We start from the raw sequence: 20,712 nt of genomic DNA on the forward strand, positions 1-20,712 counted from the left end.
CAACCGTTGTTGTGTGCAGAGGGTCCCGGTTCGCGAGGGGACGCCATAAAGTTATACTATTAGTTAATTGTAGTATACTGCAAACAAACTAGTTGAGCTTCACCTGTCCACCGGAAGTTGATGCTGTTGCTATGCATCATTTTCCTAGCTTGTTAGCATACCAAATGACTAAACATTTTACGATTTCGGTTATTTGTAAATTCAATCTGGAACACCAGAGTGCGGTCTGGGCGTTCGTAAATCCAGAGCCTTGTCAGAATGTCCGTTCATAAATTCGGAGCGTTCAGAGCGCACACTGGACGCTCTGGCGCGAGGAGTAGGGTTGATCTGAGCATTCAACCGCGGTCAAGCTAACGATGGCTAGATGGAGAACACCTCACTCTGACCATTTTACTCGCCCTAGCAGAGCTGGTTAGGCCATTTATGTTATCTAGAGCGTTGGTGACTAACTGTGCTGCTGGCATCAATTGAATTACCTTTTTTTTTTGCCGACGTTTACTGACACTGGCCATATTCAACCAGTGTTGAGCATTCGTAAATTCATCAGTTATTCTGCGCGAGAATGCTCTGAAATCGGAGTAGTAAATAATACTGCATGGCAAATTCTATGTATTAGTAGCCAACTAATGCTGGGTAGATGGCTAACATACAGGTACCAACTGCTATAATGCTAGACGGTTTGTAAGAATAGCGTAGCTAACAAATTGTCAGCCAACGTAACGTAAGTTATTTTAAGTCATTACATTGCTCAACATTTTTTTACAATTTGTCATAATTAAAACAATGAATTTGTATTCGCCTTCGGCTGCATATTTTCCGGCATATCTACAAATCTGAAAGCGTGAAGCCACGCCCATTTTCGGAAGAATTGCATTATGGGTCCTAAAAGCACGGAAAGTGTCCCCTGCATGTATACTTCGTATTTTGGCCAATTTAGCACGACTTTCGGGAACTTTTGACATACTAACTATATCCATACTATGACCATACTCAATTCACGTCACAAATAGTGCGGTTAGTAGCTGAGTATTCGAACACAGCTCAGGTTTAGTGAAGAGAATAATAGTAGGGAGGTTTCACACTCCAGTACAGTAGGTGGCGGTGTATGCACCTTTCAGTTGGTTGCGATCCGAAAATACAAATGTAAATAAGTAGTAAACGGAAGTGAATAGTGATCAAGAACAATTTTCACGTTAGCGTTTTTGTTTTGTTATTTTCACATGTATTAACATCCTGGAACTCAATGCGATTCATTTTAACTGCACAACGTCACATACTTAACTCCGGTATTCTTTAATTCGCGTTGGAGACAGGACTTGGTTGATGTATGTTATTTAGGTAACGCTAGCTAGGTGCTAACGTTAGTTAACAATAGCTAACGGTATGGTTTTTCACACTCAAATAGCCTCGATTATGGAGGTGCTAGCGAATGCAGCCGTGGCAGAGATCTGTAAAGTCGTAGACGACGACTATGCAGTGTTTCGTTTGGAAATAACTCATAGCCAAAAAGAAAACAGGGGATTGCGGAGGAAACTACAGCTGCTGGAACTGAAGGTGGCACGGGAGCGCGCAGAGAAGACAATACGAGAGCGCGTCCTCGCCAGTCGTCCCAGTAGTGTCAAGATCCTCGATCGATACAGAGGAATGGCAAGAGGTACATTTTGTAGGACGCCCCGTTACCTTCTGGACATGTGTTCTGATGTGTTACCCAGAATTGGGTCTTGGTCAGTTTTTGGATAATATACAATACTTACCCTGATTATTAAGCTATCTTGCAATATTTTATTTATGTTTACTTTCATTTGACCAAGCAGGTCAATTAAGAAAAATATATTATTGCACAGAGACACGCTGGCCATTTTTCCCAAATACCCATACTTGCGTTGTAAATAGTAGGTTGTTAGGGGTCAAAATGAATCTGTTTCTGGTCTTATACTTTGTATTCCATGTTATAGAGAAGCTTCTCAGGATCACAACACTTTATTTCATGAGGATAGGACTTATTATTGCTAAAATATCTTATTTTCCAAAGTCAAAGGTTGCGGACTGGTCAAGGTTAATCCCTAGTCCAGGGGTTTCAATTAAGCCCTAGACAGCTAATTAGTGACCTTAATTAATCAATTAATTAAAAGGGAGTAGCGGAAAACCCCGCAGCCACTCTGCACTCCATGGAATGAGTTTGACACCTGTGCCCTAGTCAATAATGACACCAAGTCACCTGCCTGGATTCTTAATTTCAACACACTTGGTCTAATATCTCAAGATCGGGGGTGCGCAACTCAATATTATGAAGGTGTTCTTAATGTTTTGTTAACACGGTGTATATATATATTATTTTAATTTAAGGGATGGATCAGCCTTAATATTGAGGATGGATTGTTGCTTCTGCATAATTTCCAATCCCCCATATATTTTTTGGTAAATATACATATATTTTAAAAAAATTGGTAAATACATACACATTCATATGCACACTTTTTTTTTGAATATACCTTTATTATTTCCTGCAAACCCTACCACCCCTCCCCCAATTGGAGTAAACTAATAAACAATAGCACTTAGGCTTCTACCTTCAGTTTATACATATTATACACATTTTATACATATTATACAACCCATCGTGGGCATCTCGCTCTCATCAAATATCAGTATGTAGGTGCATTAATATGGTACATAGTGCAGCAAGGGTGACTTATATGGTCATAAGTGTACAGTAACAGTGCAAACATGATGAGCAGTAGCAGCATTGGTAACAAGTTATATACATAGAATACGTAGTGTACAGTGCTGTATGCATTAGTATTTAAGAATGTTTACACTACGGAGTAAGATGCCATGCACACACTTACACCAGGGGTAATAAGAGTACATATAATTGGGATTACATAATCCTGAACAAAAATCAGGTTAACTATTTACCAATTAGTAAGAGTTAGTCTATATAGCACAGTTATGTTCTATTCAGTAGCCTAACTGATTAGGTCTAACTGATTAGGCCTAGTGTGTCAAATAATATGCCCAAACTTGTGCCGTGCTACCTACACACACACATCCCACAGACACAAACTTCCCCACATACACACACACACACACAGCCTAACACAGACACACATTTCTCACTAAGTCTGAACTGTAACGCAGAAGGTTGCCCTACAAGTCTAAAAACACAGCTTACTTCTAAGGTAGGGCTACACCTGAGTTGGGTTACATTGCAATGTTATGTTTGGTCTTGATGAGTTACTCTAGTGATGGGAGGGTAAACTGCACCGTTTCCAGCAAATAATTAGCCTAGGCTGAGACAGTGAGCTTCCTGCTAGCCACCTGCACAGCAAGATGGATGGGACACATTTTAAATTCACGGGTATTTAGCTTTTATCGATTGTATGCCTGTAGCCACTGAATTCTGGTAGTTTACACTTGAAAAAATAAATACAAAAATAAACATCAATCACAAAATTCCCGGTTTGCACAATACAGACTCGGCAGAGCAGAGACCAACAGATGCATATCTGTATTCCCAGTCATGTGAAATCGATAGATTAGGGCCTAATGCATTTATTTCCATTTACTGATGTCCTTATATGAACTGTAATTCAGTAAATCTTTGAAATTGTTGCATTTTGTGTTTTTATATTTTTGTTCAGTATAGACCTCTCGCATAGCGTCCATTGTTTGTCTCGTCACATAACATCCGATAAATAGTAGGCATTTTAGTTGGCAAAAATAGCTGATAATCAAATATGGGATGTGCTACCAAAATGAACGAATGGCGGAGAACAGCGCAATTGCGCATTAGATGAAGCATTGACAGTATGGATGAACCTAGTACATTGGTATTTGTTGTTTAGGGCATTCATTTTTACTAAACAGTACATTTTAAATAGTATGATTAGTATACAGTATGAAGTTTAAGTAAGAAGTAGGGAAGCAAGATGGCCCGTATCAAATTCTAACCAGATTCTTGATTTACTGATTTTCCTATTGTCATAATAAATAAAAAATAATGTGATGCATGGAACATAACACTTCTCATAACTATTTATTGATTATCTTGCATCCTTGCCAATTGTAGACAGTGTCAATAGTCTACAATATAGTGTTGAACATTGACAGTACCTAACCACCGCTTTTCCCCCAATCACTCTCTCAGGTGAAGGACATCTCACTGGAGGCCACAGGAGCTTTGTGAAGCCAGCGGGACACAATACATGGAGAGATGACCAACCAATAACTGTTGATGAGGGGAGTGGAACCTCAACCCAGCACGTTGTCATGATAGAGGTTAGTTTAATAGTGTAACATTTAGTAATTACAGTACATCAAATGTGGCCTGTTTATTTCAGAAAGGGTCCACTCAGCTATTAAAATCAAATAACATTTTATTTATCACATGCGCCGAATACAACGGGTGTAGACTTTACCATGAAAATAGTAACACAAGAGAGTACAATATGCTAGAATGGAGCTATATACAGGGAGTACCAGTACCAGATCAGTGTGCAGGTACAAGATATTTGAGGTGTAGTATGTACATGAAGGCGGGGTAAAGTGACACGGCATCAGGAGAGATAATAATATTATTATTGTTAATAGAACAGAGTAGCAGAAGAATATGATAAGTGTAAAATGTTGTAGTTAACTTGGTGTGTGTGAGTGTCCGTTTTAGTTTGAGTGTGTGTATTTACAGTGGAGTCTGAAATGATTGACACCCTTGATAAAGATGAGCAATACTGACTCTATAACAAAAAAACTGAGCTGTATTGTCTGCAACATTATTTGGGGGGGGGGGGGGGGGGGGGGTTATATTATTTTTATACTAATACAATTGCTCAGAGAATCCTGGTAGCATCCACATAAATGTAGAAGTGTTTATAAACATATTATATTCTTATTTACAATGAATGTGACTCCATAATTACATTTACATTTTTACATTTAAGTCATTTAAGCAGACGCTCTTATCCAGAGCGACTTACAAATTGGTGCATTCACCTTATGATATCCAGTGGAACAACCACTTTACAATAGTGCATCTAACTCTTTTAAGGGGGGGGGGGGGGGGTTAGAAGGATTACTTTATCCTATCCTAGGTATTCCTATAATGACAATACATGATTTACCATTCATTTCTTTCTGGCACAAAATAATCTGAAACACAACCAAAACTAACTGCAAATGCCTCCAGCAAGTATGTAGGGTTACAAGCTTGATGTAGTAATTGTTTGCTAGGAATATGGGACTAAATACTAAACTTGTGACTACTTTATTTCTAAGAATCTTTAGGGGTGTTAATTTTAACCCCTACCTTTTTAAGAAAAAAATATTACTTGTTAAACGATCTCTTTCTCCAAGCAATTTTATTAGTTTAAAATAATATAATAAAAAAAAAAAAAATTTAAGCATACAATACATAGCTCGGCATTTGAATTATTTATTTTATACAGTTATTATTGCTCATTTTTATCAAGGTTTCCAATCATTTCGATCCCCACTGTATAGTCTCGTGAGTGTGCATAGAGTCAGTGCAAGATAGTCCGGTAACCAATTAATTAACTATTTAGCACTCTTATGGCTATTTAGCAGTCTTGTGGCTTGGGGGTAGAGTATTGTTGAGCCTGTTGGTTCGAGAGCCGATGCTCTGTTACAGTTTACAGACTATGGCTCGGGTGGCTGGAGTCTTTGGCAATATTTCGGGTCCTCTGTAGCGCTTTCCGGTCATGACAAATCTTTTAAGTCTCCTGAGGGGGAAGCCGCGCTGTCGTGGACCATGTTAAGTCGTTAGTGATGTGGACGCCAAGGAATTTGAAGCTCTCAACCCGCTCCGCTATGGCCCGTTGATGAGGGTGGGGGGGCGTGCTCTACCCTCTTTCTCCTGTAGTTTATTATCAGTTCCTTGCTTTTGCTGACGTTGAGGGAGAGGTTGTTGTCCTAGCACCACACCGCTAAGTCTCTAACCTCCCTGTAGGTTATTCTCATCGCCGTCAGTGATCCGGCCTACCACTGTCATGTCGTCAGCAAACTTGATGATGGTGTCGGAGTTGTGAACAGGAAGTACAGGAGGGGACTAAGCACACACCCCTGAGGGGCCCCCGTGTTGAGGGTCAGCGTGGCAGAGGGTCTCGGGTATGTGTAATTTTAACTGACTTGTCCTGAAGGATCCAAATGTGACTGCTGCGGAGAGAGAGAGAAATGTATGCATCTGCTCTTTGCTTTTCACGAAGGTGGCGCATGTAACTTGTTGGTCAAACATAAGTCATCAAAGCGGCAGTAGGTTACAGTCATAGTCTCTCTGTGTGGGGCAAAAGTTAGGAGTTATCTAATCAATAGAAGATGGAATTAAAATGCTGGAATTAAAAGTTGAAGGACAAGGATAGGCTACAACGACCAAGAGCCAACAGGTAGGCTGCTACTTAATATTCTGAATGGAGTTATTTTTGTTTGTAACTGTAGGATGAGAAAGCGCATGCAGCCTAGCTAGCTTAACTAGCTTCTCCCGGTTTGATGCAGTCAAGACAGGTAGCCACTATGAAATAAATAACCTAGCTATGGCAGCTATTAGTTCGGAACGGGTCTTTATATTGAAAAATAATTTTTGCATATCAGGTCTGGATGGATTAGCCCCAGGTCCAATTCGGAAAGGGTCCAACTTTTTAGACCCATGAAGGTCTCTAGTCCCAGGGTCCCCACTTTGGGGATTATCTTGGAGGGGACTATGTTGTTGAATGCTGAGCTGTAGTCTATGAACCACATCCTCACATAGTTATTTCCCATCTTGTTCAGGTGGGAGACGTCCGTGTGAAGTGCAATTGAGATTGCGTCATCTGTGGATCTGTTGGAGTGGTATGTGAATTGGAGTGGGTCCAGGTGGTCTGGGATGATGGTGTTTATGTGTGTCATGGCCAGCCTTTTAAAGCACTTCATAATTACAGATGTGAGTGCTACAGGACGGTAGTCATTTAGGCAGGTAACCTTGAGAATCTTGGGAACAGACAATGGTGGTCAGCTTGAAACATGTTGGGATTACAGACTGGGAAGGAAAATGTCTGAAGACACTTGTAAACTGGTCTGCGCATGCTTTGAGAACACGCCCTGGTATTCCGTCTGGCCCGGAGGCCTTGCGATTGTTGCCATGTTTAAAAGTTTTACTCGCATCAGCAACGAAGCGCGAGATCAATCAGTCATCTGGAACAACTGGGGTTTTCACACAAGACTCAGTGTTGTATTCCTCGACGTGAGCATGAAAGGTATTTAGCTCTTTTGGAAGTTCCGCATCACTGGGTGTCTCACAGCTGGGTTTCCCTTTGTAATCCGTAATCATCTGTGAGCCCTGCCACATACGACGAGCACCGGAGCCGGTGTAATAGGATTCCACCTTCCTCCTATATTGTCCTTTTGCATGTTTAATGTCTCATCCAAGCTCATAGCCAGCTTTCTTGTATGTGTCCGTGTCCCATCCATGTAAGCAGTAGCTCTAGCCTTTATCCCAGCGCAGATATTGTATGTAATCAATGTTCTTTTGGTTTGGATACGTTCGTATGGCCACTGTGGAAACGACTCCTGAATGCCATCAGATGAATCCCGGAACATATCCCATATCCAAATTTGCTTACATGTACATCCTAATTTATCAGGCATAGGGGAGCTTGTGAGACTTCTCTACGGCATTGTTATCCAAAACAACTGATGTAGCAATAATAACCTCCTCTCTTGTGTCAGTCTGCAGATGCAGAGGCTGCAGGTCCTGGAGGATCGTCTCTGGTCAAGAAGGAGAGGACTGAAGGAGAGGAGGACCCACGGCACAGCGGAGACATCCAGACTGGAGCAGTGGCTACAGTGGCACCTCCTGTAGCCATGGAGGACCTCACAACTGCCGCGCCACCCAAGCCCAGGACCGGACACAGCATCACGGAGGTCAGTGGAACGCCGAACGCCGTCCTCAAGTCAGAGACAGATACAGAGACTTTAACTGTAACACAAAGGCTATTATCCACAGGATCTGACCACAAATCAGACCCAGACAGACTAGGGCTGGGGAAACTGGGCTGTCCTCCTGCTCCTGGCGCAGAGTATTTACCGGTATTTCACCAGAGCCAGAGGATGGTTTATTCCCGTGGTGATGGTGACGCGTTACTCTCTGGCGGTGATAATCCGTCTTGTTCTTACGCTACAGAGATGGACCCTGGCAACATATCCTTGGGTTTAGAGACACAGACTGATCTGTCTAGAGGGTACTGGAACCAGTACAGTAGTAGTGTATACTCTGAAGGGTGCCTAGATAAGAAAGGGGAGGTTACAGTGGTAGATGAGGTGAAAGAAGAGGGCGACGCTCCACTGACATGGAATGTAGAAGGACACTCACAAGGCAGAGATTTCTTAGATTACAGGGGAATCTTAGAGACAAATCAAATTGTCGCCACCAACTCCCCTTTACACGCTTTCAGGGATCGCGACCCAGTGTCCACATCATTGGCACCTTCCGATTCACATGGCAGTGTCCTTTTCAATCAGGTATTGAACTCAGAGGACCAAAGGGCCAAGGCGTGGGGAGGGGGACCAACTTCAGGCAATAGTAAAGATAAACGGTTCCTCTGCATGTTCTGTAACAAAGGCTTCAGCTGCCCCCAGAAGGTGGAGATCCACCAGAGGGTCCACACAGGGGTGAAACCCTTCAGCTGCCCCCAGTGTGAGAAGAGGTTTTCCCAGTCTGGTGACCTGAAGAGACACCAGAGGGTCCACACAGGGGAGAAACCCTTCAGCTGCCCCCAGTGTGAGAAGAGGTTCTCCCTGGCTGGCAACCTGAAGATGCACCTGAAGGTCCACAAGGGAGAGAGACCGTTTGCTTGTACACACTGCGGGAAGAGGTTCTCAGAGAGGAGCTACCTCAGGCTACACCAGCAGAAAAAACATTTTACTCTATAACATAGAAAATAACCATTCCACTCGATAGCTTCTGACATTTAGATCAAACCCTGCATTAAAGACAAATATATATATATTTTTTAAGATCCACAGACGCATTTGGAATAACGAGAGTAACAGATTTCAGTGTTGAATATTCCTGGGTAGAATATTTCATACAGATGTTGTGTGATATATATATAAGGCATACACTGAGTGTACAAACCATTAAGAACAGCCTCAATTCGTCTTTTCCATTGACCCTCAATGGCACTCATACACAATCCATGTCTCAAGGCTTAAAAATTCTTTGACCTGTCTCCTCCCCTTCATCTACACTGATTGATGTGTATTTAAGTAAGGAGTCATAGCTTTCACCTGGTCAGTCTGTCAAGGAAAGAATGAGTATTCCTAATGTTTTCTACATAGTATTTAAGCTTAATAAGACTGTTACATATTGTGTTTGTACTCTGCTATATGATGTTCACAAATGCCTATTTCATTACTACCATTCAACTACTTAATTTTTTTCCCCCCAGATACTTTTAATGAGAAAATGAATGGAGTGTATCAAGTTCGTGCAGAGTTTTAGCTGAGACATTACATTTAAGTAATTTAGCAGATGCTCTTATCCAGAGCGACTTACAATTAGTTAATTCATCTTAAGATGGCTGGGTGAGAACCACATATCAAAGTCGTAGTAAATCAGAGCTCGACATTAAGGGGGAATTGCACCCGCAGATTTCGTCTCGCTCTTTGGCTTGCTCCCCAAGAAATGCTGGTGGCCATGACAGCAGCCGAATGTAAGTTGGCTTGAGGGTGTATTTTTATTTGGGTGTGTCCTTGCTACAACCACGTGTCAGAACCTTGCCTGCAGCCCCCCCCCCCCCCCCCTTCTCCTCTCAATCACAACAAACAAACCAATCTCCTGCTTGTTGAGTTCAATAACTACAGGCAGGTGGCAGATGTATAGTGGGATGCTGAAGGAAGCTTTGAATAGGTCAGTAGCCTACAGTGTAAAAAAAAAAAAAACACGACAAGAATGTGATTGCTAAATGTATGTAAATATTCTAAACTAAGTATCTTGATAACTTTCAAATGTAGTAACGCGTCCATGTAGAATAAACAACCCTTTACATAATACCATAGAAGCAGTGTTCTGCTGATATAAGAGTGTGAACCTTTGACCTTTAATTGTCATTCCCAGCTAATACTGATACTCTGCCTATCTGCATTTTGTCTGGTGGTAATGGGGCTGCCTTGGCAAACATATCAGTGGTCATACCTTTCTGTGTTGTGTCCCGTATACAACAGGAGTTCCCTGATCCTGGTGCAGAATACACAGGGTTTCTCCTTCCACATATTGACTGATACCGTTTAATTCAATAAAAAAAAAAAAGACAATACAAGTAAAAGTTGTCTAGTAACATTTTTATGCCGAGTGCCAGGTCTCTCTCCATTCAGAGACGTCAGTATCAAGCCTGTCTGTAGGTCAGGACTCCATCACATCATCTTGCAAGTCTCCCAAGTGCTGGCTCCATAGATGCAGCTGTGAACATATACACAGTCACTGTTCTATTACCAATGGCAGTTAGGATAGGTGATATCTGACACACACAGATACTATGTTGAAGTTTGAACAGGTCAGACTAAACCTACCTAATTCTCGTCTACCCATCGACAATCGTTGTTGCGAAAACGAGGTGAGGCTGGAGGTGAGGTCTTTGCCAGCGTAGATCAGCTCCTGGACCCTCATCAAAATACTGATCGGTCACATACAAACCACAGGAGGTTGGTGGCACCTTAATTGGAGAGGACGTGTTCATGGTAACAGCTGGAGCGGAATCAGTGGAATGGTATCAAACGCATGGTTTCCATGTGTTTGATGCAATTCCATTCGCGCCGTTCCAGCCATTATTATGAGTCGTCCTCCACTCAGCAGCCTCCACTGATACAAACTCACGCAGAGCACTGATTACATTATCAATGGAGGTTATGATTAGCACGGTGGAACCAACCTGATCGCTGAGTATGCCTTTCTATTTCACTTCAGATATCATGATATGTGAAGTGAAATAGAATGGTAAACGTAGCGATCAGGCTGGTTCCACCAGGCTAGGTTATGATGGTGAATTGGGGGGGGGGAAATCTCAAAACTGTTTTGACCAGGTCAAATTTGACCAACCTGATTTAAGTGTCCTCCCTGTTCCGTTTATAGGAATGCTCACAGCGAGGGAACGTCTGCGTGATGCTGAGGGTCCCCTTGCTGGTCTTCTCTATGTTGGATGTTCGGCTGCAAACTGGACATTTTCTCAAACAACTGCAGCAGGCAATCCTTATAAACAGTTTACTTCCTCATGTTATGAGGTGGTGTTGACCGGGAGGGCCTGTGACAGGGTGATACGATAGACAGCCAAGGGGTTAATTGCATTTTGTTATAAAGAAATGAGAACTCTTTTGATAATTCACTTCACAACCAAAATGATCTACTTGAATCTGCTTGGCTGGGTAATTAACCAACTAGTTTATCAAACCGGGTATTTTTGTAATACAACTTTTTACATAACACACGTTACCATTGTTGATGAAGCCGTCTGTGTCACAAGGGTAGTAACTTGGGTCAAGCTAATTCTAGGTCGTTACCACAGCCAGAAAGTCAGAAACCCAGCCTATTGCTACAATTTATCTTATTAAAATGTAATTTTAAACCTAACCTTTACCACAATGCTAAACTTTTGCCTAACCATAATCTTAAATTAAGACCAAAAGGTGAAAAGATTTAACATTTTAAATACATTTTTAAGATGAGGTTCTAAACTCCGTTTTAGACGAGGTTGACTTAATGACCAAAATGATCCTACTTACACTGTAGTCAATTTTGACACGAGAATAAATGTTTGACTCATATCAATACCACATCGGCTGTTTTCAAAGGGATTAGTTGCTTTTTAGGGGCAGTTGCTCTTTAACGCTTGTCCTTGTCTGGGAAAAGTAAAAGAAATAGTAAAAAATACTGGGACAAGTAGAATATAGATTTAAGTTGTCCAAATGGACAAGTAAAAAAATAAAAATAATCACACACACATCAAAGAATCAAACAACTACTCTGATCAGAATTGGATCAGAGCTGAATGTCTTGAGCAAATAAGTATTTAAGTCCTTTGTTATGGCAAGCCTAAATAAGTTCATGAGTACATAATAAAGTCACGTAATAAATTGCAAGGATTACTCTGTGTACAATGATAGTGTTTAACATGACTACCTCATCGCTGTACCCCACAGATAGAATTATCATCAAGGTCCCTCAGTTGAGCAGTGAATTTCAAACACCGACTCAACCACAAAGACCAGGGATGTTTACCAATACCTCGCAAAGAAGGGCACCTATTGGTAGCTGGGTTAAAAAAAAAAGCAGACATTGAATATCCCTTTGAGCATGGTGAAGTTATTAATTACACTTTGGATGGTGTACACTCAGTACACCCAATTACTACAAAGATCCAGGTTTCCTTTTTAACTCAGTTGCCGGAGAGGAAGGAAAACACTCAGGGATTTCACCATCAGGTCAATTACAGAGTTTAATGGCTGTGATCGATGAAAAACTGAGGATGGATCAACAACATTGTAGTTACTCCACAATACTAACCTAATTGACAGAGTGAAAAGGAAGCCTGTACAGAATTTTTTCATGCATCCTGTTTGCAACAAGGCACTAAAGTAATCCTGCAAAAAAAGTGTCCTTTTTGTCCTGAATACGAAGTGTTGTTTGAGGAAAATCAACACATTACTGAGTACCACTCTCCATATTTTCAAGCATAGTGGTGGCTGCATCATGTTATCGGTATGCTTGTAATTGTGAAGGACTGGGGAGTTTCGGGATAAAAAGATACGGAATGGAGCTAAGCACAGGCAAAATCCTAGAGGAAAACCTGGTTCAGTCTGCTTTCCACCAACCACTGGGAGAAGAATTCACCTTTCAGCAGGGCAATAACCTGAAACACAATGCCAAATCTACAATATAGGGCAAGACCTGAAAATGGTTGTCTTGCAGTGATCAACAACCAAGTTGACGGAGCTTGAAGAATTTTGAAAAAAACAATGGGCAAATGTTGCAAAATCCAGATGTGGAAAGCTCTTAGAGACTTACCCAGAAAGACTCAGCTGTAATCGCTGCCAAATGGGATTCTAACATGTATTGACTCAGGGGTGTGAATACCTATGTAAATGAGATTTTATTTTCAATAAAGTGGCAAAAATGTCTAAAAACATGTTTTCACTTCTCTTTCGCACTCATTATGGGGTATGATGTGTAGATGTGCAAGACAAAATCAATTTAATCCATTTTGAATTAAGGCTGTAACACAATTTTGGGGGAATAAGTCAAGAGGTATGAATACTTTCTGAAGGCATCTCTTGATCTGTTTGACATACACCCAGAAGTCATACGAGACCGAACTTACTTACCCAGAAGTCACCAAGCGCTCCCTGTCTCTCTCAAGACTGATTGGTGAGGTCGCGTGTAGAGCTCTGTCCTTTTTCTTTCACTTATTTATATTTTAACGGTGGAGGGCTAAAACATTGTGGATCCGTGCCAGGGGATTCATTTAAGATATTCTTTGAAGAGGAAGGGTTTTCGAAAGATGAGCATGGACTCTTCTGTCCTAGCTTCAGGGGGAAGCTGATTCCACCAATAGGGTGCCAGGACAGAGAAGAGTTTCGACTGGGCTGAACGGGAGCTGACACCCCCCCCCCCCCCCCCCCCCCCCCCCATCGGGGTGGGATGGACAAGACACTAGAGGTGGATGAGTGATCGATTTGGGGTGTAGGGTTTGAGCATCAGCATGAAGGTAGGGAGGGGCAATTCGCCTTGCTGCTCCGTAGGCTAGCACCATGGTATTTAGTGGATGCGAGCTTAGACGGAAAGTGAGTGGAGTGTGCGGAGAGCGGGGTGACGTGGGAGAACTTGGGAAGTTGCGGCGTACTAGATAAGTTGCAGGGGTTTGATGGCACAAACAGGGAGGCCAGCCAACAGAGATTTGCAGTTGTGTGAACAGGAGATGACCACAGCCTGGATTAGGACCTGCAGCTTCCTGTGTGAGGAAGGGTCGTACTTTACAGATGTTGTAGAGCATGAACCTGCAGGAGCGAGTCACTGCTTCGATATTCTTGCACTCTGAGAGGGGGACACCGTGGAGTTGTCAACCGTGATGGAGAGGTCTTGGAGCGGGCAGGCCTTCCCCAGGAGGATAAGCAGCTCCATCTTGTCGAGGTTGAACTTGAGGTGGCGGGCCGTCATCCAAGATAAGATGTCTGCCAGGCACGCAGAGAAACGTGTACGTGTGGTTTTCATATGGTGTATTTTAAAACTTGTTTCTGTTTAATAAACACAAAATGGGACTCTTCATTCTAAGACTTTCATTGAGACTCTCTTGAGTATACATCTGATCTCACCCTAGTCTGCATACACACATCGCTTTATAACCATTATACACTTACTAAATATACCTACACATACCCACACACTAACAAACACCTACTGTACACATCAAATAGTTTAGTCAGGTTTGTCTGATGATTACTTTTGACTTATCATAGCTGACTTATTTTTACCCACAACAACATATTTATTTCCACCATGATGGGTTTAACAACAATGAAGTCATTCTGTAACTACAGTATAGGACTCAAACCTAGTGGGGATGGATAAAGACTCCATGTTGAAAGTGTGTTTATTATCTGTGTGTATACCTACCTGAGGGAGTGTATGTCTGTGTAATCGGTATCGTCTGTGTTTTCAAGGAGGAAGATGGTCCAGAGGTGCTACTGGTGAAGGAGGAGGGGTATGAAGAGGGTTTAGGGAACACTGAGGAGGAAAACCAGACTACACCTCCTCCTGAACCCACAGAGGAACCAGCTGAGCAGCACAGGACCACACACAGTCTCACTGAGGTGAGCCCACTGTGAACTACTGTCTGAAGGGTATTAGGTCAGGGTCTGTATCCACAAAGTGTCTCAGAGTAGGAGTGCTGATCTAGGATCAGTTTAAACCCTTTAAATAATGAGTAAGACTATAGAAAGGTGGGGACCTGATCCTTGATAGGCACTCTTATTATGAGGCACTACATTTTGTCTTAAGTGTGGGACCATGACTTTGAATGACCAAACCATTAAGTGTCAAGTAATCAAGTCATTAGCACATTTGCATAGTATCAAATCAACTAGCACGTTTGCATAGTACTCATAGCAATCCCTCATTACCCAATCAGAAGATGCTCCTTAGCAGGGTGCTCATATCAGATTTCTTGATCCAACATCCTCTCACTCTGTATCTCTTACAGTCAGTCGACATGGAGGATGGGAAGATTGATCTGCTGTTGGTCAAAGAGGAGACAATAGAGGACGGACCAGAGAGCATTGATCTGCTGAGTGGACTTAAGATGGGGGAGCAAGGTAAGGGAGAAATAAATACAACCTACATACAGTAATAAATCTTCAATGGGAATAGTGATGCACCTGGCTATTGTTCTTGTCTTTATTCATAAAATGAAATCAATACAAATTATGTTTACATAGAAAAACACACATTATAATGTATGAACTTGACCAGGTAATTGACAAAAAAAAATCAATTTATGTAGAGTTATTTTCCATGTTTTTAGTCTATTTTCTAACCTCTTCCTGTAGATGTTTGGCCAGAGGCTAACAGAGGGGACTGGGCAGTCATCTTGAATTCCCAGACCCAGACGGGTGCAGCCAAAGGCCCAGGGGATGACATGACTGATCAGGCCAGAACCAGAGGTGACATAGTGGAGGTCAGTGGATGGGACAGCGTCGTCAACTCTGGGCTGGGGAACAACACTGTTAACCACAACCAGAAACAGACAGTCGAACACAAAACAACAACCAAATTTAGTCTCCATGACAACAGACTGGCTGAGACCAGAGCGAGGCATAGATTTGGCCTGCGGGGACAAGGAGGTTGGTATGCGGTGGGAGAGAACAGACACAGACTCAGCTAGCGATTCTCCGTCCTGCTCTTATAGTTGTGATTGAGAGACTGATGGCGCCTCAGGTTAACCCCCTAACAGATGCTGCCTTCAGCCTGCATTCTATAGGATCTATCAACTGGAACATGAACCCTGCAACAGCACAGACACTCCCTGGTTAGGCTGTCAACTATGCCAGGCCAGTTTTTCACACTCGTCCAACCTGAAGAGGCACCTGGAAGTCCACACAGGAGAAACCCTTAGGCTGCCCCAGTGTGAGGAATGGTTTTCCCATCAGCACGACCAGCTGAAAATGCACCTGAAGGTCCACAAGAGAGAGAGGCCGTTCGCATGTAGCTACTGCAAGTTTTCAGAGGAGCTACACTATATATACAAAAGTATGTGGACACCCATTCAAATTAGTGGATTAGGCTATTTCAGCCACACCCGTTATGACAGGTGTATAAAATCGAGCACACAGCCATGCAACCTCCATAGACAAACATTGGCAGTAGAATGGCCTTACGTAAGAGCTCAGTGACTTTCAACGTGGCACTGTCATAAGATGCCACCTTTCCAAAATGTCAATTCGTCCAATGTCTGCCCAGCCAGAGCTGTCCCGGTAAACTGTAAGCGCTGTTATTGTGAAGTGGAAACGTCTAGGTTCAGCAGCGAAGTAGTAGTAGTAGGCCACACAAGTTCACAGAACGGGGCCACCGTGTGCTGAAGTGCATAAAAATAATCTGTCCTCAGTTGCAACACTCACTACCGAGTTCCAAACTGCCTCTGGAAGCAACGTCAGCACGAGAACTGTTCCATCCGCGGATTCATGAAATGGGTTTCCATGGCCGAGCAGCCGCACACAAGTCTAAGATCACCATGCACAATGCCAAGCGTCTGCTGGAGTCGTGTAAAGCTCGCCGCCATTGGACTCTGGAGCAGTGGAAACGCGTTCTCTGGAATGAAGAATCACACTTTACCATCTGGCAGTCCGACGGACGAATCTGGGTTTGGTAGATGCCAGGAGAACGCTTCCTGCCCCAATGCATAGTGGAAACTGTAAAGTTTGGTGGAGGAGGAATAATGGTCGGGGGCTGTTTTTCATGGTTCGGGCTAGGCCCCTTAGTTCCAGTGAAGGGAAATCTTAACACTACAGCATACATTGATGACATTCTAGACCTTGTGGCAACAGTTTGGGGCCCTTTCCTGTTCCAGCAGGACAAAACCCCCGTGCACAAAGCGAGGTCCATACAGAAATGGTTTATCGATCGGTATGGAAGAACTTGACTGGCCTGCACAGAGCCATGACCTCAACCCCAGCGAACACCTTTGGGATGAATTGGAACGCCGACTGCGAGCCAGGCCTAATCGCCCAACATCAGTGCCTGACCTCACTTATGGTCTTGTGGCTGAATGGAAACAAGTCCCAGCAGAAATGTTCCTCATCTAGTGGAAAGCCTTCCCAGAAGAGAGGAGGCTGTTATAGCAGCAAAGGGGGGACCATCTCCATATTAATGCCCATGATTTCGGAATGAGATGTACCTCTGGATACACCAGCAAAAATGCACACGTCCCATGTATAGAGTATAGTGACATGTAATGTAGGTGAATTGAGGAAAGAATGAGTATGATGAAGCAGAGTAGATGATGTAGTGATGGTTGGTGTGATGCTGTCTGTAAAAATTCTACACTATTGAAAAATGACAACCCTGACCTATTGTTTGATGCTGGTGTTTTATAATGAGGAAATTATACTGCCTTAATTTGTGTTTACTTGACATGAAGTAGTGAAGCTGTGTGTAACGTTGAACCTTTTCCAAAGTATTCTAACATTTTATCAAAGTGAGGGTACCAGATTTACAGAAAAAGTCAAGTGTTACCATAGTGAGAAAAGTTATTATTTTTGTCACTTATCGTTTTTCTGCAATAAAAGTACTGTACTTCAAAGTTATGTGATTGTATGACCATTCTGTTGAAATGAAATACAAAATGAACTCTGTGCTGACTGACTTGGTTATTTTTGTATCATTGCAGGGACTAAGTTTCCCTTATCTCAGTCGAACCAAAACGTTAAACTTAATTCTTGAATCAACGCATATAGACAGTTTTTATAATAAACTCCAATGGCTCCATACTGTTAGGTACTTGCATCAGTGTCAGAGACAGATTTGACTGTGGTTAACGTTTAATAATTATCATGTCATGTTTCTGTTTGTACAGCTAAAAGTTTCTTTAATAAACATTTTATATGCACTTCTGTACAATTTGTGTTTACAGTCTGCAGTCCATGAAGACCTGAGAATATCTGGTGTTGCTGGCAGGAGAGACTGGGCCTCTGAGGTGGCTGGTCACAAACCCTGGCTCCTGATCAGGACCCTGAATCAGGAGCCGTCGCTCTTCCTTCCCGAGTCGGAACGGGGACCGAATCGAGAGGGGCTGAGACTCCACCAATACACAGAACACAATCAGTGGACAGGTGGACTGAACAACAGTCCTGGTGGTCATCAGAGAGACAGAGACTCCAGTCAGGGATCCAGTCTGCAGCCCAGACCCTTCTCTTCACAGTCTCAGTGCAGGGATGAAGCAGGGCCTGGGGCTGATAGAGATAAACCCTCCTGTTCCTATGATACAAACACCACAGCATCCATGATGAATAGAGCAGGTCACCCTGGGCTTCAGCCTTCACGGAGAGTGGTGGGAGACCCCCCCGGTGATAGTCTAGCAGCAAGTCTGTCTTCTCCTTCAGGATCTTGTCTAATGCCTGTTGACTGGGTTCATAGAAGTCCTGGACCTGGGTCTAGCCTTCCTCAGCTACCTCATGGTTACCCCACCAATACAGACAGGGCCAGGATTGGCGTTCACCACAAGAGGTACCTAGCCTATAACACAGCACACAATCCCAACAACACCCAAACAATGGTTAGAGGTCAAGGAAGGAGCTCAAACACTAACCCCCTGAGGGTGGTGGCTTCTGCTTCTACCTCCTCTGGTGTCATTGGGTCACAACGTGGGAGGCCGAGTATTAGGACGGACGAAGAAAAGCCATACACCTGCCCCACGTGTGGGAAATGCTTTGCTAAGGCGACCTATGTGAAGAAGCACCAGACTATTCACATCAAGGAGAAGCCCTTCAAGTGCAAACTATGTTACAAGAGCTTCTCATTCCTGAGTTACCTTATCAGACATAGGAGTGTCCACAACAGGGAGAAATCATAGCATTGTGTCTTGAGATGTACACAGGGGATATCTGGAAACAATTATTTAGCTGAAATATTATATTTCACATGTGAAATGTCCTGGAGTTTTGGGGGGGATTACCAAGTCCCTCAGTTGAGAATCTGGGTGAACTCACATTCTCACATGATACAGACATGTTGTTTGGTGTGCTGGCATAGCCAAAACACTGTCATGTTACTGAAGAGTTACTATATTCCCCCTCTATTCATGTTACTATGTTACTATATTCCCCCTCTGAATTTGGTTTTGCCTATGTTCTATTCATAATAAATATGTCCCTCTTTTTTTATAACTGTTATAATACCCCCAAACACAATCAGGTTGTACCTGTTCCTTTATTTACAAAAAATAGGTGATCAAAATACACCCTCTTTTTATAACACCTTTATAACAAGCCAGGTCTGCTGAGATGATCATTTCTTACCAGTTAGTATCAAAGCCAATGATGAATTTTCAAAATGCCGCTTTACCCATGTGTGTTCTGGCTTTGGCCCAACCCATCAGTTTCTGGGGCCAATCAGAACAGTTAGAATGTGTTTGCGTTTTAGTAATTGTCAGGGAGGTACTCAGATCCACACTCATTGTGGAGTGTTTGGCCGAGTTTGGGTAGCCAGGCAAAGCAAGTCACACTCAAAGTTATCTGTATTTATACTGATGTACGTCACCATGTCAGTAGCCTGAAGGCTTAAGGCAGGGGTGTCAAACTCATTCCACGGAGGGCCTAGTGTCTGCAGGTTTTTGGTTTTTCCTTTCAATAAAGCCCTAGACAACCAGGTGTGGGGAGTTCCTAACTAATTAGTAATGTAATTCATCAATCAAGTACAAGGGAGGAGCGAAAACCCGCAGACACTCGGCCCCCCGTGGAATGAGTTTGACACCTGTGGCTTAAGGTCTTGTGATGACTGGGGTAAAATATTAAACATGAACGAATGTGCACCTGTACTTGAGATTGCAGAGTGACTGGATGGCTCTTCAAACTGTTTAGGATGGTAATTAACCACATGCCCCTCATTAACCCTTTGTTAACTTGTCATTTGAAATGGGTTTGTGTGAACTGTTTTCAGAGACAGTAATCTCAGGCTAGAACAAGGACAGTTGAATATTTACCTTACTGAGGTGATGTAGATGGAATAAAGTAATAACATTTGTGTTCTACTATGTTCTTGCTAACACACTGTTCTTTCTAAACAATTCTGCTCTGAGCTTGAAAGATACTGTAGTTATCATGAAGAGGATTTTTTGATTTATTATTAGGATCCCCATTAGCCAACACCAATGGCGAAAACTAGTCTTACCGGGGTCCAACACAACGAAATAGACATTACAGACAAAATACAATTTGCGTGCGTGCATTAATCAGTTACACACGTCAATACATCCACACAACAGGTAGGTGACATGGGGGAGAGGCGTTGTGTCGTGAGGTGTTGATTCAGTCGTTTTTTGATAACCAGGTTTGCTGTTCACTTGCGCTGTATGAAATTGAATGGAGTTCCATGCAATCCCGGCTCTGTATAATACTGTACGTTTCCTTGAATGTGTTCTGGACCTGGGGACTGTGAAAAGAACCATGGTGGTATGTCTGGTGTGG

The 20,712-nt window shown here is 42.8% G+C and overlaps 1 protein-coding gene across 1 annotated transcript; it reads left to right on the forward strand.

The window, feature by feature from the left end:
* On the forward strand, nt 1–20,424 carry LOC129841431 (uncharacterized). Its single transcript, XM_055909695.1, has 7 exons — nt 1–1,654; nt 4,151–4,281; nt 7,717–7,911; nt 14,698–14,847; nt 15,237–15,348; nt 15,583–15,710; nt 18,162–20,424. Exons 1-7 carry the CDS (start codon nt 1,384–1,386, stop codon nt 19,098–19,100), a joined length of 1,926 nt encoding a protein of 641 aa, XP_055765670.1. The 5' UTR covers nt 1–1,383; the 3' UTR covers nt 19,101–20,424.
* Nucleotides 20,425–20,712: the final 288 nt, after the last annotated feature.

This window comes from Salvelinus fontinalis, chromosome 42 (genome assembly GCF_029448725.1).
Source record: "Salvelinus fontinalis isolate EN_2023a chromosome 42, ASM2944872v1, whole genome shotgun sequence".
NCBI classification, from domain to species: Eukaryota; Metazoa; Chordata; class Actinopteri; order Salmoniformes; family Salmonidae; genus Salvelinus; species Salvelinus fontinalis.

Bases quoted from the DNA above. Each gene is read 5' to 3' on its own strand.
- LOC129841431 (XM_055909695.1), top strand. From the start codon at position 1,384: ATGGTTTTTCACACTCAAATAGCCTCGATTATGGAGGTGCTAGCGAAT. The intron at 4,282-7,716 runs GTTAGTTTAATA...CTCTTGTGTCAG, and splicing joins AGCACGTTGTCATGATAGAG to TCTGCAGATGCAGAGGCTGC. The intron at 7,912-14,697 runs GTCAGTGGAACG...TGTGTTTTCAAG, and splicing joins CCGGACACAGCATCACGGAG to GAGGAAGATGGTCCAGAGGT.